Source organism: Lathyrus oleraceus, chromosome 5 (assembly GCF_024323335.1).
Source record: "Lathyrus oleraceus cultivar Zhongwan6 chromosome 5, CAAS_Psat_ZW6_1.0, whole genome shotgun sequence".
Classification (NCBI taxonomy): domain Eukaryota; kingdom Viridiplantae; phylum Streptophyta; class Magnoliopsida; order Fabales; family Fabaceae; genus Lathyrus; species Lathyrus oleraceus.
In genome coordinates, this window is record NC_066583.1 from 371,841,577 (window position 1) to 371,856,047 (window position 14,471).

A 14,471-nucleotide genomic window follows, 5' to 3' on the forward strand; every position below is an offset into this window, starting at 1 on the left:
TATTTATGGAGAGGAGGTATAAAATGCATGTGCCAAGAGGCTAGGCGCCCAACAAGTCAACACATGCAGGCGCCAAAGGCATTGGCGTCTCCTCTTAAGGCACCATGCAGGCGCCAAAGGCATTGGCGCCTCTTCACGAGGCCCAATGCAGTCGCCAGAGGCATTGGCGCCTCCTCATGAGGCTACCAATGCAGGCGACAATGACTTGGGCGCCTCCTCTTCATCCACATGGGATACGCCAATTCATCTGGTGTATCATCTTTTAAATGTGGTTATTTTATAATTTTTTTAAATAATTTTTTATTTTAGAATTTTTTTAAAAAAAATTGATTATTTTAAAAAAAAAATTTTAGTTGCATTTGCAGGGTAATTAGTATTTGCACAACAATTTAGTTGCATTTACTAAATATTTATTATACGAACAACAGTTTAGCTGTGTTTATAGAAATTTTGCGATGTTCTTGAAAATGTTTTTAGTGATCACATATATTCAATGCTACTTGTAACGAAAATAATGTTTTCAAATCATGTTTATATATTTAATTTAATTATTAATTTAATCATTGAACTAAATTTTAAATGAACAATTAGAGGATAAATATTACTACCTCCATTTTTTATTATAGGTCGTTTTGGAAAAATATTTTGTACCATAATATAAAATCGTTTTATAATATCAATGAATCATTAATGATATTTTTTCTATTATATCCTTAAATATTTATTATTCTATCTCCTTTCAATTATGTCAATTTTTCTTTTCAATACCATTAATGAAGGATAATTTTGTAAAACTATTCATAATTTCTCTTTTTCATACCATTATTATTACATTTCTTAATACGTGTGAAAAGTCAAAAACGACTTATAATAAAAAACGGATGAAAAAATTACAAGCTGCAATTAAGAACTCTGTGTTTGAAAATGAGACATTTTAAAAAGTCTTTGGAAAATAATATCCTGGATATGTTCGTTGTATGAGACTTTGAGTTACGTCATCTCAGATTAATAGATCTACGAGATTTGCGTCTTCTTCTAAAGAAAAGAACTCCAAAATTGATTAATTGATGGAGGAAATCGTATTCTTAAAGCAAATGGACAATACTAGAAAAGAGGAAATTGAACTCTTAATGCAAATGCAAAATTCTAGTGGAAGACAAGTATATTATTTTTTATATATTTAAAGTTAAAGATCATGAGTATTATTTTAAAGAGTAAATTATTTTAATACATTTTTTTGCAGGGATTGGAATTACCCGTTGTTGGTAGGCGTTCTTTTGAGTCTAACTACCGAATTGCAGATAATGGTGGATCATTTAGAAGGACAAATTAGACTTGCTATGAATTAATTAGATTATGAACTTCTCTATATATTTTTGGCGTTATGATGCTTATTATTATAAGATTGAGATTTTATATGTTTTCGGATCATTATACAACATGACATGATTATCGAATTATAGATAATTGATCATCTAAAAGGACAAATTAGACTTTTCTATAAATTAATTAGATTATGAATTTCCCTCTATATCTTAGATATTGTGATGCTTATTATTATAATATTAAGATTTTATATGTTTTCAACTACTTTACTACATGACCTGATTATGAAACTTGCATTTTTTCGACAATACAATGCTTATTTGATATTAGATGTTTACGATTGGAATTTTATTATGTTAAAGTGTTAGAAAATTAAATAAAAAGTTATAAAAATATTATCAAAAAATAATAATAATTTAAATAAAACAAAATAATATTATAAAAAAATTGAGATGCAAATAAAATCCTATAGATAAAATTACGTCGGTTTCAACCGTCGCAACTAGCATAATTCATATTTAGAGTTAGTAAATATTAATATGACTATTTAGCGGTCATGCAATTTACGTTAGTTTATTAACTGTCACGACTTATAACAACAGTTGGAGTGAAGGTTTTAACAACCGTCACGACTGACAATTTATGGCGATTGGAACCGCTGTAACCTGCCAAAATTGCATCTCCGAAAATTTACGGTGATTGACACGATTTAAGCTTCAATATTGTTCGGAGATGCATCTTTGATATAAATTTGAAGATACATCTATGCATACCTATATAAATGTTTGCTAGTATGATTTTAATTTGAATTTTTTAAAAAATAAAATAAGGCTAAGAGGCCTTAGCATAAAAAATGTAAATTCATGCACATCTACTCTGCCTCATTAGTTTTAAAATAAAAATATTTTAATGTTGTTACACATAAATTAAAAAAAAGTAATGATTGAATAAATAGTTTACCAAAATATCTTTAATTATTATTGATTATTACATATTTTTATAAATGTATAATGTGATTTATAAATATATAATATATGAAGTAGTGGAGACAATATTAACTAAAAAAAAAATTTGATCTTTAAAATGTGTTTTTATTAAAGTCTTTTGTTTGAATTTTGTTTGGTGAGATTTTTTGCAAGAAGATGATGAGATTGATATAAAGTTGGATACCAATCTTTCAAAAAAAATAATACTTATTCAATCTTATAAAAAAGTGTTTTATTTTATTTTATTTTCTCTAACTACAGCAAACATAAATCCGAAGCAATGGCAAATAAGACCGTCCCTTAATCATCATCACTGAGAACACCGTTCCTTGAAGACTTTTTTTTCTTTTTTTTTCTTTCTTTAAAGCTTTGTGCTATAGTTCACCCTTAAAGGTTCGAATTCGCACTCCTATTTGTAATGTCTCGCACAGCTACCTACCGACTTAACAAAACTACCCGAAAAGTATTTTAAAAGATGTGACAATAGCAGTACAGCACCACCAATTATGATCATCCACTACTTAAATGATTAGAGCTTAGATATATCAATTAATGCAAATTTATAGTATTTGATTAAAACAAAGTCTTTTTTTTTTTAATTATGACTAATGTGTAACATTTTTATTTTTCATTAATGTTTTGAAATTGAAACAACATCTGAAATGAATGAGGGTTGAATACAACAACTATAATAACCGAGCAACATCAGGCAACAACAGATATGCCATTATCCAACACAAAAAAATACATACATATCCAACCTTAGGAAATAATCAACGACTCATGAGAGCTGATATCAAATTCTCTCCAGCATCCAATCTGAGATCCATATTATCTAACATACAAGAAACTACATTTGTTCAAAAACTTATTCGCCTTCACTTAGTATTGGTACTATGAGTGGTTTCATTTGTGCCAGATATACGATCGCCCACCTGATACAAGAAAGGGAAAATGAAGGTCAGTTCGATGACAAACATCACATACATATATAAACACATGTTCATCAAATTGTATCACCCTCCTTGAAGATATGTTGAAATGTACATAATGATGAACATAAACTCAAGTAACTACACAGTATCTATTTAAAATGGTTCATTAGTAAAACCATGCAATTATAATATAAGTACAACATAATAAAATGACAATGGGTAGTTTAATCAGAGAAAATCATAATCTTCAAACTAACTAGTGATTTGCATAGTATGGATAATGTGTCATCATATACAACCATTAAAATAGTGAACATGGTGGGGCATGGGTTCCAACTCGCAATACCCTTCTTTTCCGCACGAGTGTGTTTGAGTAGAGAGCATTACATGAATTGACAATTAAAAAAATATTGAACATGGCGGTAATGCCCTTCTTTAAGAGAAGTAATAGCTACGCTCAAAGATGATTAACTAAACTGCACTACTTATTATAGGGCTCATCTATCCGAGGTTGCTTCAATTACAATTGTTTAGTGAGGGCAGCTATGCAGTATCTTTGATATGACTCAAAACCCACAACAACATCATATGTCGGAGTGAAGAGAAAGACTATGCACATGAAAAACAAGCAGCTGCCACAGCATTAACTCCTATGAGTACTGTGTACATGTCGGCCTGTGAGTGTGAACTGTGAAGTTGTTTCATGGGCAAGAATGAGGTGTCATTTATTATTTTTCTTCTATTGAATAAATTCGTTATCCGGGGAAAATAAGGTTAGGTGCACAATTTATTTTTGCTCTGATTCTATTATTGACTTCATAATAACTAAATGAAGAATGGTTAAATTGGGACTTACATCATCCAGCAGCATATTGTTGCGGTAATAACCAGAGTTAAGTGAAATCTGCAACCAAATAAGAGATTAGAAACTTGTCAAGAAGAATTATACATGTATTGAACAGATAGAAGTAATAAAGAAAATATACAAAATGAATGTTCAAGGGAACCATGAATAATATCAGAAGTATGTCAATAATTTTTTTTAGAGCCTATTGGCATCACTAAATAAATCTGAATAGTAAGCTTTACAACAATAAGAAGTTGTCCTTCAGAGTCAATGACACGCATTCCTAAAGAAGACCACAACAGATGTGTGAAGTAACAAATCTCATACATTCTAAGCAGGTTCATACTTGAAAAAACACAAGAATGATTTAGAGTTAAAAAATAATACTGGTCATTTTTCAAAGTGCATTTAATTTAATTTTGTACAATAAAACACCAACACAGAGAGGGACATCGAACAATGGCGCCAATTTGGTCCGCTGTCTCACAAGGGTCAAAAACGAGTTAATAAAAATGTAGTTTAGGGAAGCGACACTCAAGTCGTATCGCAGAGACTTCTAACTCAATTACTTAAATTTAGAATCAATAAAGTAATAAAAGGGTTTTTTGTATAGCTTGGACAGTTTTAGGGAAATTTGATAAAAATGTAAAAAACAATGAGATAACACTACCATAATTCAAAATTTTCAGAATCCAAAAGCTCAAATCGAAACAATTCATAAATGCTGTACTATATTTCTATGAAGTGCAGATTACACTAATTCATCAAATGCAGAACCTCACGAAAACTGAATCAGAATGCGAAATCGACAAAATTGATAATAATCAACAGAGAACACAAATTGAAAGATAACCAAAGGGATAAAAACGAAGATCAGAAAGAAAAAAAGTATTACAGATTAGCAGAAGGTCCTCTATTGCAGCAAATTCTGGTGCAGAGACACGCGATGAACCCAACCACCACGAAGATTAGTGTCGTTATCAAGAAACCCATTCCGATTCGTCGATTCCAGATTCCGATCAGAGAAAATGGATTGCTAAATTGAAGAAGAAATCGAAAAACGATGCGACTTGAATATATGATTTTCAATCGAAAAATGGTTACCGAAACGGAGAAAAAAGGGAAAATAGGAACAGAAAATGATAATTATGAAAAGAAAAAAAAAATTGAGAAATTTGTTACCTCTGAAGTCTTGAAGCAGAGATCTCACGGCTCTATCGCTTGATCAGCTTCGTGCATATAGAGACGCGTTGGCGATTTTCTGATTCGGAGTAATTGGGCTTCGGTTAAAACACCAAAATGTTATTGGGCTTTTATTGGATCAAAAAGACTATTTACACCGTCGTTTGCATAGATATACGGCTATTTTCTTTTCAATAAGACACCTAAAAGTGAAAAATGCTAGTGGTTGATATTATAAACACTAAAGTTTATTATGCATGTAATCTATAATTTGGAGGGATTGAATATCACTGGATCACAAAATATAATTATGTAATGAAAAAGCTCCTGACTTTTTTCTTTCACTCGTATTATATTTAGGGTAATGCTAACATGTGTTCTCTAGGGGTACAAGTTAAAAATCAAATGAAGAAATATTATCTTTGAAATTGTGTATTGATTTTAATAAAAATATATAATTAATATTTTTATTATTTTTTCAAATATAAATTTTTTATAAATGGGTTTCTTAACTTGTGTCCCTAGGACAAAAGTTAGCATACCCTTATATTTATATTATTATATTTGAAGTACATGTCATTGTAAATCAGAAACTTACCAATAATAAGTTTATAATTTTGGTATGATTGATGAAGTCCTCCCGATTATATAATGATGTGAAAATCTATTGAAAATTCATATGGCCATCAATTGAAGAGTCAAGAGGTTATTCAATTTAATAAATTATCATACAACTGTTACTCTCGAGAGAAGTTGATAATTTAACCATCACCAACAAAAATTGAATGAATCTCAATTTTTTAAAACTTATATTTGGTGATATTTGTGGATTAATACACCCTTCATGTGGATCATTTAGATATTATATGGTTTTAATTGATGCATAAAGTAGATGGTTGCATGTTTGTTTTTCGTTAACTCACAACTAGTCATTTGCGAGATTACTAGCTCAACCAATTTAAATAAGAGATCATTTTCTCGATTATCTTATCAAAAAAATATGTATTGATAATGATGTATAATTCTCATCTCATGCATTTAATGAGTATTATATGTATATTATATTTGACATTGAATATTTAGTAGTACATTTTCATACAAGGGACTTACAAAATCATTTATTAAATGTATGAAATTAAATGCAAGATCGTCTATCATGAGATGCAATTTCTACTTAGGAACATGCAATTTTGCATGCTACAACATTGATTTGCATTTCGACAAGTTATCACACTTCTTCCCATTTGCAATTAGTTTTTGGTCAAGAACCTAGTATTTTACATCTAAGAATTTTTTGGATTTGTGGTGTATGTCTCAATTTTTCTACCATACCGCATTAATATGGATCCTCAAATGAGGTTTAGAATTAATGTTTTATATGACTCTTCATCTATTATAAAGTACCTTGAATCAACGATAGAAGATTTATTCATTAATCAATTTGCTGACTCTCATTTTGATGAACCAAATTTTCCAACAATATGGGGGAGAGAATAAGAAGCTGGAAAAGGAGATCACTTAGAATAAGTTATCATTGTCTTATCTTGATCCTTGAACTAAATAATGTGAACTAGAAGTTCAAAATTATTTATTTTCAAAGATTAGCAAATCAGTTACCAAATACTTTCACTGATCCAAAAAGTTTGACTAAGTCATATATTCAACAAATAATGTTCTAGTAAAAATGGATGTTTGTGTTGGACAATCTAACAAGTTTTAATTGTGCATGAAGCATGGAAGACCAATCAATATCGAAGATAAAAATCATAGAACAAGAAAGAGATATAAGAATAAAGATGACTCAGACTAAGATATAGAAAATCTAAAAGAATCTTCAAACATAATAAACATTTTAGCTCGATAAGAGATTGATCGGGTACTTGAGCTTCATGAAAATAAATAGATCTCGATAAATTATGTCCATAATAAAATACAATGGAACCGACACAAAGTCGACATTGATGATTTTTTTTGTACATAATATAATGCTAAAGATGATAAATGACAACGAGGATCATGAATCAACGTTTATTAAATATTGTAAGCAAATTGAGGATTGGCCAAAATGAAAAGCTGAATATGAAGCATAATCAAACTCATTTTACAATAGACAAGTTTTTAGACTTGTATTTCGAACACATCAAGGTGTGAATCCAGTTGGATATAAATGGATTTTCGTGCGAAAATAAAATGAAAATAATGAAATTGTGAGATATAAAGCTCAACTTATTGCACAAGAATTTTCGCAAGCTCTTGGGATTGATTTTGACGAGACATATTTATCTATGGTGGATACAAGTGCTTTTAGATATTTAATTATCCTTGTAGCATATTAAGGGCTTAATTTGCATATGATAGATGTTGTAACAACTTATTTGTATGGCTCACTTGATAGTTATATTTACATGAAGCTCCCTGGAGGGTTTAATATGTCCAAGGCACATAAACTTGGATGACGAAAGACTACTCCATCAAATTCAACAATTCTCTCTATGGGATAAAATAATATGGACATGTATGGTATAATCGTCTCATTGCATATTTTCTAAGGGGTGGATATACAAATAATTTTATTTGTCTTTGTATTTTTATGAAAAAAGTTGAAAAAGAATTTGTTATAATCATTGTCTATGTGGATGATATAAATATTATTTGAACTTCTGAAGAGATTTCAAAAGCTATAAATTAATTAAAGAAAGAGTTTGAGACAAAATACTTAAGAAATACAAAGTTATGTCTAGGTTTACAAATTGAGCATTTGAACAATGTAATATTTTTCATCAAGAAGCTTAAATAGTAAAAGTATTAAAAAGTTCTTATATGTACAAATCTCATAAATTGAGTACCCCAATGGTAGTTAGATCAATGAAGGTGGAGAAAGATGTTTTGAGACCTCGAAGAGAGGACGAATGACTATTTGATTCTGAAGTACCATATCATAGTGTGATTGGAGCACCGATGCATCTTGCTAACTATAGACATCTTGACATATCATTTGATGTTAATATATTAGAAATATATATTTTTTCACCTACAAGAATACATTAGAACAAAGTCAAATGTATACTTCATTATCTTATAGGAACAATGAATTTTAGTTTGTTTTATTTCAAAGTATCAAAATTATAGTTAATAGGTTATACATCGGAGATTTGTGAAAACAAATAATGGCAACAATTTCGTCAAATCATGCATAACTTTTAGTAGTACATGAGGCAAGTCAAAAATATGTTTGGTTAAGGTTTTTGATTCAACACATACAACAGACTTGTGTTTTTTCTTCTAGAAAAATAAATACAACAATCATATATGGATATAATACTTTATACATCGCTCAATTGAAAGATAGTGACATTAAAGCAGGCCTAACAAAACATGTTTCTTCAAAATTCTTTTTCATTCGCGTTCTTTATAAGAATGATAATATAAACATCCAACAAATTCCTTCATGTGATAATCTTGTATATTTTCTCACAAAGTCACTACCAAGTAGAATTTTTAACTAATAGTATGAAAGATTGATCGTTCATCATAAAATAAATAATTGTTTAATTGAGTGGGAGAAATAAATGCATCTTAAATGGGATATTATACTCTTTTTACTTCACTATATTTTTCTCACTGAGTTTTTCCTACTAGTAAGTTTTAACAAGGCATATCGTTAATGAACATCCTAGAAGAGTCTTATGGATAATCGATGATCAATATCTTTGTCTCTTTGCCTCCATATAAACATCATCTACTAAATATATATTTTTATTAATTCTCTTAATATGTATTGATCTATTGAATGACTATTTATGTTTTATAAATAAAAATTATATTATTGTGCGAAGTTACATTAGTAAAATATAATACAAATATTTTGATGTCTCTCTCTAAACTTTTTTTTGCTTAGTTCATAAAAATAATATAGTTGTAGTTTTATTTGACCGATTTAGATTCTCTAAAATATGTTTAGATACAAGATGCACCACGGACAAATCATAATCACATGCATTGAATATGTGAAGATAAATCATTTTGTGTATGTAAAATTATTACTATTTTTAAATGTTATTTGTTGTTATGGTTATATGTGTACAATAATTGTAACATATTTTTACATGTATATAAAAAAACGGTTATTCATTATCTCCTATCAATCCACTACCGATGATATACTCCAAAAAAAAAAAACAAAGTTTGGGGTGACCACCAAATTAAACTATAGTTTATAAATCAAATATTTATATCATAATATATATAAAATATCTAGATTGTAATGAACACAAAGTTAAACATAAAATGATTAAAGAATATTACATAAAAATACCTTAAACATATTGTCTTTGAGTAGTTTGAAATTATCAATAACAGTCTCAGAATCAATACTTGCATCAATTTCCCTTTCAATGTTAATCGTCATGCTATCTTCTAAAAAATCTGCTTCCATTTTGCTTCTCAATCTTGCCTTGATAATTTTTATTGCAGAAAAAGATCCTTTTATAGTATTTTGTAGATACATGGAGAGTCATGATAAGGCAAAACAGTCTAACAATCAAATAAAAATTTCCTTCTTTTAAGTTGCAACCAAAGATGAACATAATTCTTGAATAGTTGACAAATTATTCAAACTCAATGAATAACGAACGCCAATAGTAAATCTCTCTCTCTCTCTCTCTCTCTCTCTCTCTCTCTCTCTCTCTCTCTCTCTCTCTCATACACACACATTCTCTTTACAATTTGATAATATACTTAGTGTGCAATTTGATAAACTGAAAATTTTGTTTGTGTTAAAGTAATTTAAACTATTTTGTGAAGATAATTGCAATCTAAACAATTGCAATTAGTTTTTCAAATCTTCAATACAAATGATAATCATCTTGGTGTTTATTGTACACCAAGTGTTTGATAAATTATCTTTGTTATTTTTTGTATCCTATTTTATTTGAAATTGATTATAAAGTGTGACATTGTTCAAATGATTATTTTTGTAAAACATGTTGATTTACTTTCTCATCAATGGTATACATTTGTTATTGTTTAAACGCATATTAGATTATTTCGATAATGGTTCAGGATAGACGAGTGTCGATCCGGAATTACATCTGTTTGTCATAATAAATATTTAAAAATAAATTTTTAATTGAAGAAAATTTTATTTGTGATCTATTCACACCCCTCTATATAGTTGCCCTTGTCTAACAATAGACTCACACTTCTTTAAAAAAAATATTCAAAACACATTACTAAAGAAAATAAAAAGAAAGATCATGATAACGTGTGTCCTAAAAATATATGTTAAGATACCACACAAATGAAAAGTTTGTTTAAAAAAAACAATTAAAATCTTTAATTAAAATAAATGTACAATTTCCGAAATAAAATGTCAACATTTTGTTCTTAACTTTTACATTTAAAATATAAGTTAACACTATCCTAAGAAGAATATTTAAATATATTTTTGGTCTTCTATTTTAATTAAAATAATGTATTAGTCTCTTATTTTAAAACTTTGTTTTTTCCTTTTCTATTTAATGTCTCATAATTTATTTGGTTTATGAATGGTTTAGAAAAATATTATATCAATACTTTATTAAATTTATAAATTATAAATTATTTATAATTTAATTAATCTTTAATTTTTAATATAAGAAAAATAACTTTAAAATATAATTTAATTAATTAATGATTGGAAATTTTTTAACTCTCTCCTTCATCATCAATACCATCTTAGTTCACCACCACCTTAGTTATTGTCACAATAACTCACTCACCATAACTTTCATCATCAATATCCAACAGTATTGTATGTCATTATCAATAACAAAAAAAATTAAGTCAAAATTAATTAACTAATCTTTATCATTAACCACATTCTTAAAAGAAGAATGAACTTAACCTTTAAATTTTCAAAAACTATTTTTTTATTCGCCAAAGAACACCAAGGATAGTGGATAGAATTCAAATTTCACATTCCTTATATCAATCGGAGGGTAATTCAACAACCTTAAAATATTTAAGTTAAGGGTTAAAAGGAGTTGAATGTTCAGGATTCAAGTCTTGACAAAGAAGTAAATATATACTAATAATTTGTCATTAAAAAACTTCAATAATGTGGTAATAAGTGCCCTACATAAACTATGGGTATGTTTGGATTGATGGTATGGGATGAAATATAATGGAATAAAGTGGTAAATAATGAGATTCTATTGTTTTGATTTGTAAATAATGGATGGAGCGGAATAGAACATGATGAAATATATTCTATTATATTTCATCCAATCCTTCAATTTTCATTTCATTCGATTTGGGGTGTATGCAATGGAATGAACTAATTTTTTTTGTTTCGTTCTGTCAAATTATAAAAAGTACACAAGCAATAGAATAGAAACTATATTCCATTCTATTCCACTCTGCTGCATTTCATCATGTTTCATTCTGCTCTGTTATATTCTTTCAATCTAAACATAGCATAAATAAAACACCAAAACTACCAGAACTAAATGAAACACCAAAACTAAAACTCATGTTAACTAACTCCCAATTCTAAAATTCATAACACGCTAACTAAGAGTGGCAAAACGAGTATGGCCTATATTGTTGGTGTAAGCCTTAGATGCCAATAGTTTTATTAGAACTTGATATTTGTGTTGAATTATTTTTTTATAAATAAAAGACATTTATTTGTTATGTTTGTTTTTCCAAAGTGATAAAGTCCCTAGAATATCTAGTATGTTTAATGAAACATTAAGTGTGACTTAATCATGAGATTCCATTAAACATTAGGACATGATATCCATAGTCAAGCTTTAGTGTAAAGTATGATAGCATTAAAGAATTGATATTATTATGTGGATAGGTTGATGACCACATCTCATGGATCATGGATAAAGAGTTATCAAGTCTTCACATAGGTACAAATATTATGAGTAATATTTATACTAGATTGACTCACCATGAGAATACTACATAGAATATTATACAAGTGTCATAAGTTATTCTCAAGGTGATAGTGGTGCATACTACCCTTCAACCTGAAACCACTATGGATCCTAGATATGGAGTCGAGTACTTTATTTTTAATCAAATATTGTTTGTAACTGGATGTCCATAAAGATGGTTGATGGGTACTCCATAAATTATGTTATGGGACATGAGCGACTTTGATGGAATTTGACCATCATACGTAACATTATATATGTCTAAGAGTCCAATATTAAATTGAACAAGGGTGACACAACTTATGCTTTGTGTTCAATATAGATATGAGAGCAAAATGGTAATTGTATTTACAAGCATTATCACAAAAACTTTTTGTCATATTCCATGACATTTTCGTTACTTGGATAGCAATGATGTGTTGCTAGATACCGCTCATTGTTTGTTATGTGAAATATGTGATTTAATATAATTGTCAATGTCACAAGAACCTAAAGGGTCACACACATAAGGACAAATTGGTGAGAAAGTCAAATATGAAAATAGTAAGGTACAATTTACTTAATAGAATTACGGAACATTATAAGGTATAATGCGCTTAAGTGAATTATAGAACACCGTAAGATATAATGCATTTAAGTGGAATACGGAATATCATAAGGTATCATGCACTTAAGTGAAATATAGTACATTATAAGGTATGATGCTCTTAAGTGGGTTTTTCCAGCCTGTAGCTCACACAAGTGGTTTTATAAATAGAACCCTTGTGAAGAAGCTAACACACTTGGTGAAATTCGCTTTTTAACCCTAGTCGTATTCTCTCTCTCTCTCTCTCTCTCTCTCTCTCTCTCTCTCTCTCTCTCTCTCTCCATTCGTAGCATCTAGCATTGAGATTGAAGACACTCTATTCATGTGGATTGAGTAGAGCATTATTCTTTGTTCAACATTTGTGATTGTTCATCTAATTTTGCATCAAAGGTTTTAAATGCCACAATCAGTAATCGTTTCTATCACATATCATGATCATTCATAAGGATCGACTTAATGAAAATTTTCATTTTTCGCTGTGTTTTATATCACAATTTCTCGTCATCGAGCATGCTTGTTTCCCCCTTCATTTTGTGAGGGCCGAACCTGTATTTTAAACATGTGAACTCAAGTAGGCCCACCCTGCACCGCACTGCAAAAAAAAATAGGGTGTGCGCCAAGCGACACGAGTAAAGTAAAAAATGAAATTTTTATTTTTGGTCGACCATGACTCATGAGACCACCAAACTAGCCCTTTTATTGACAACTAAAGAAATTAAGTTTTATTTTTCATTCTCTCTTTATTCATGTTCGTATTTCCTTTCAAAAGTGTTACTGCTACAACGACTACGAATGCACGACTACGAGTTCAGCTCCTCCACGCTGCTACCAAACTGTTGTTGGCTTGTTGCTACGTTCCTCTTTTAACATATAAGGTATATGCATTCTATTTTTATTCTACCGTAACATTAAATGTTTTAACATATAAGGTATATGCATTCTATTTTTATTCTACCGTAACATTAAATGATGTCCCTCATTCACTTTCTGTTATATTCAAATTCTCTTTCAAATCTTTAATATTGTTACTCTTAGTGGAAGCCATAACCGCACCTCCATTGTACAACCATGATAATGAAACTACAAAACCGACAAAGATACAATGGCTTCAAAAATGTGTGCATGACATAATAATTTAGATATAATCAATTCACATGGAGCTGATATTCTTAGATTCTTTCACACAAGTAATTAAAAAAAGAATGATAATTAAGAATATCATATTATAGCAATTACACATGAGTTATTTAGGAAGATATGATTGTGACACTGAAATATATATATATATATATATATATATATATATATATATATATATATATAAATTGTTCTATGAGCTCTTTCTTGTGAGCTAATTAATTGTGATGTGAGAAATTACATGTGAGTTATTTCTTGTTACCATTTGCTATATATTAGTGTTAATTATTGAAGCATTCTATTTGTTCTCGTGTGTATTAACATGTATCATTATATTTGTCCTATGTTCTTCCTCGTGTGTATTAATATGTATCATTATATTTGTACTCGTGTGTCCCTATATTAATTATTGTTAACATTCTATTTATATCATGTAGATTTAAGTAACATGTATTAACATTATGTTTGTCATCATGTAGAAAGTCCTCGGGTGTCCCTATATTAATTATTGTTAACATTCTTTTGATTTTGGTATAGTATATTTTC

The 14,471-nt window shown here is 29.0% G+C and overlaps 1 protein-coding gene across 2 annotated transcripts; it reads right to left on the reverse strand.

Moving 5' to 3' along the window:
* Positions 1 to 2,918: 2,918 nt before the first annotated feature.
* On the reverse strand, positions 2,919 to 5,433 carry LOC127084838 (V-type proton ATPase subunit e1). 2 transcript variants are annotated; one of them, XM_051025360.1, is made up of 4 exons: positions 5,277 to 5,433; positions 4,990 to 5,130; positions 4,104 to 4,151; positions 2,919 to 3,247 (listed from the first exon to the last, which is right to left on the reverse strand). In XM_051025360.1, the coding sequence occupies exons 2-4, from the start codon at positions 5,085 to 5,087 to the stop codon at positions 3,181 to 3,183; spliced, it is 213 nt and encodes a 70-aa protein (XP_050881317.1). In that variant the 5' UTR covers positions 5,088 to 5,130; positions 5,277 to 5,433; the 3' UTR covers positions 2,919 to 3,180. The 2 variants fall into 2 exon arrangements, with proteins under 2 accessions (XP_050881317.1, XP_050881316.1); XM_051025359.1 differs by having other exon boundaries at positions 4,990 to 5,300.
* Positions 5,434 to 14,471: the final 9,038 nt, after the last annotated feature.

Bases quoted from the DNA above. Each gene is read 5' to 3' on its own strand.
- LOC127084838 (XM_051025360.1), bottom strand. From the start codon at position 5,087: ATGGGTTTCTTGATAACGACACTAATCTTCGTGGTGGTTGGGTTCATC. The intron at 4,152-4,989 runs GTAATACTTTTT...ATTTGGTTGCAG, and splicing joins AGAGGACCTTCTGCTAATCT to ATTTCACTTAACTCTGGTTA. The intron at 3,248-4,103 runs GTAAGTCCCAAT...TTCTTGTATCAG, and splicing joins ACAATATGCTGCTGGATGAT to GTGGGCGATCGTATATCTGG.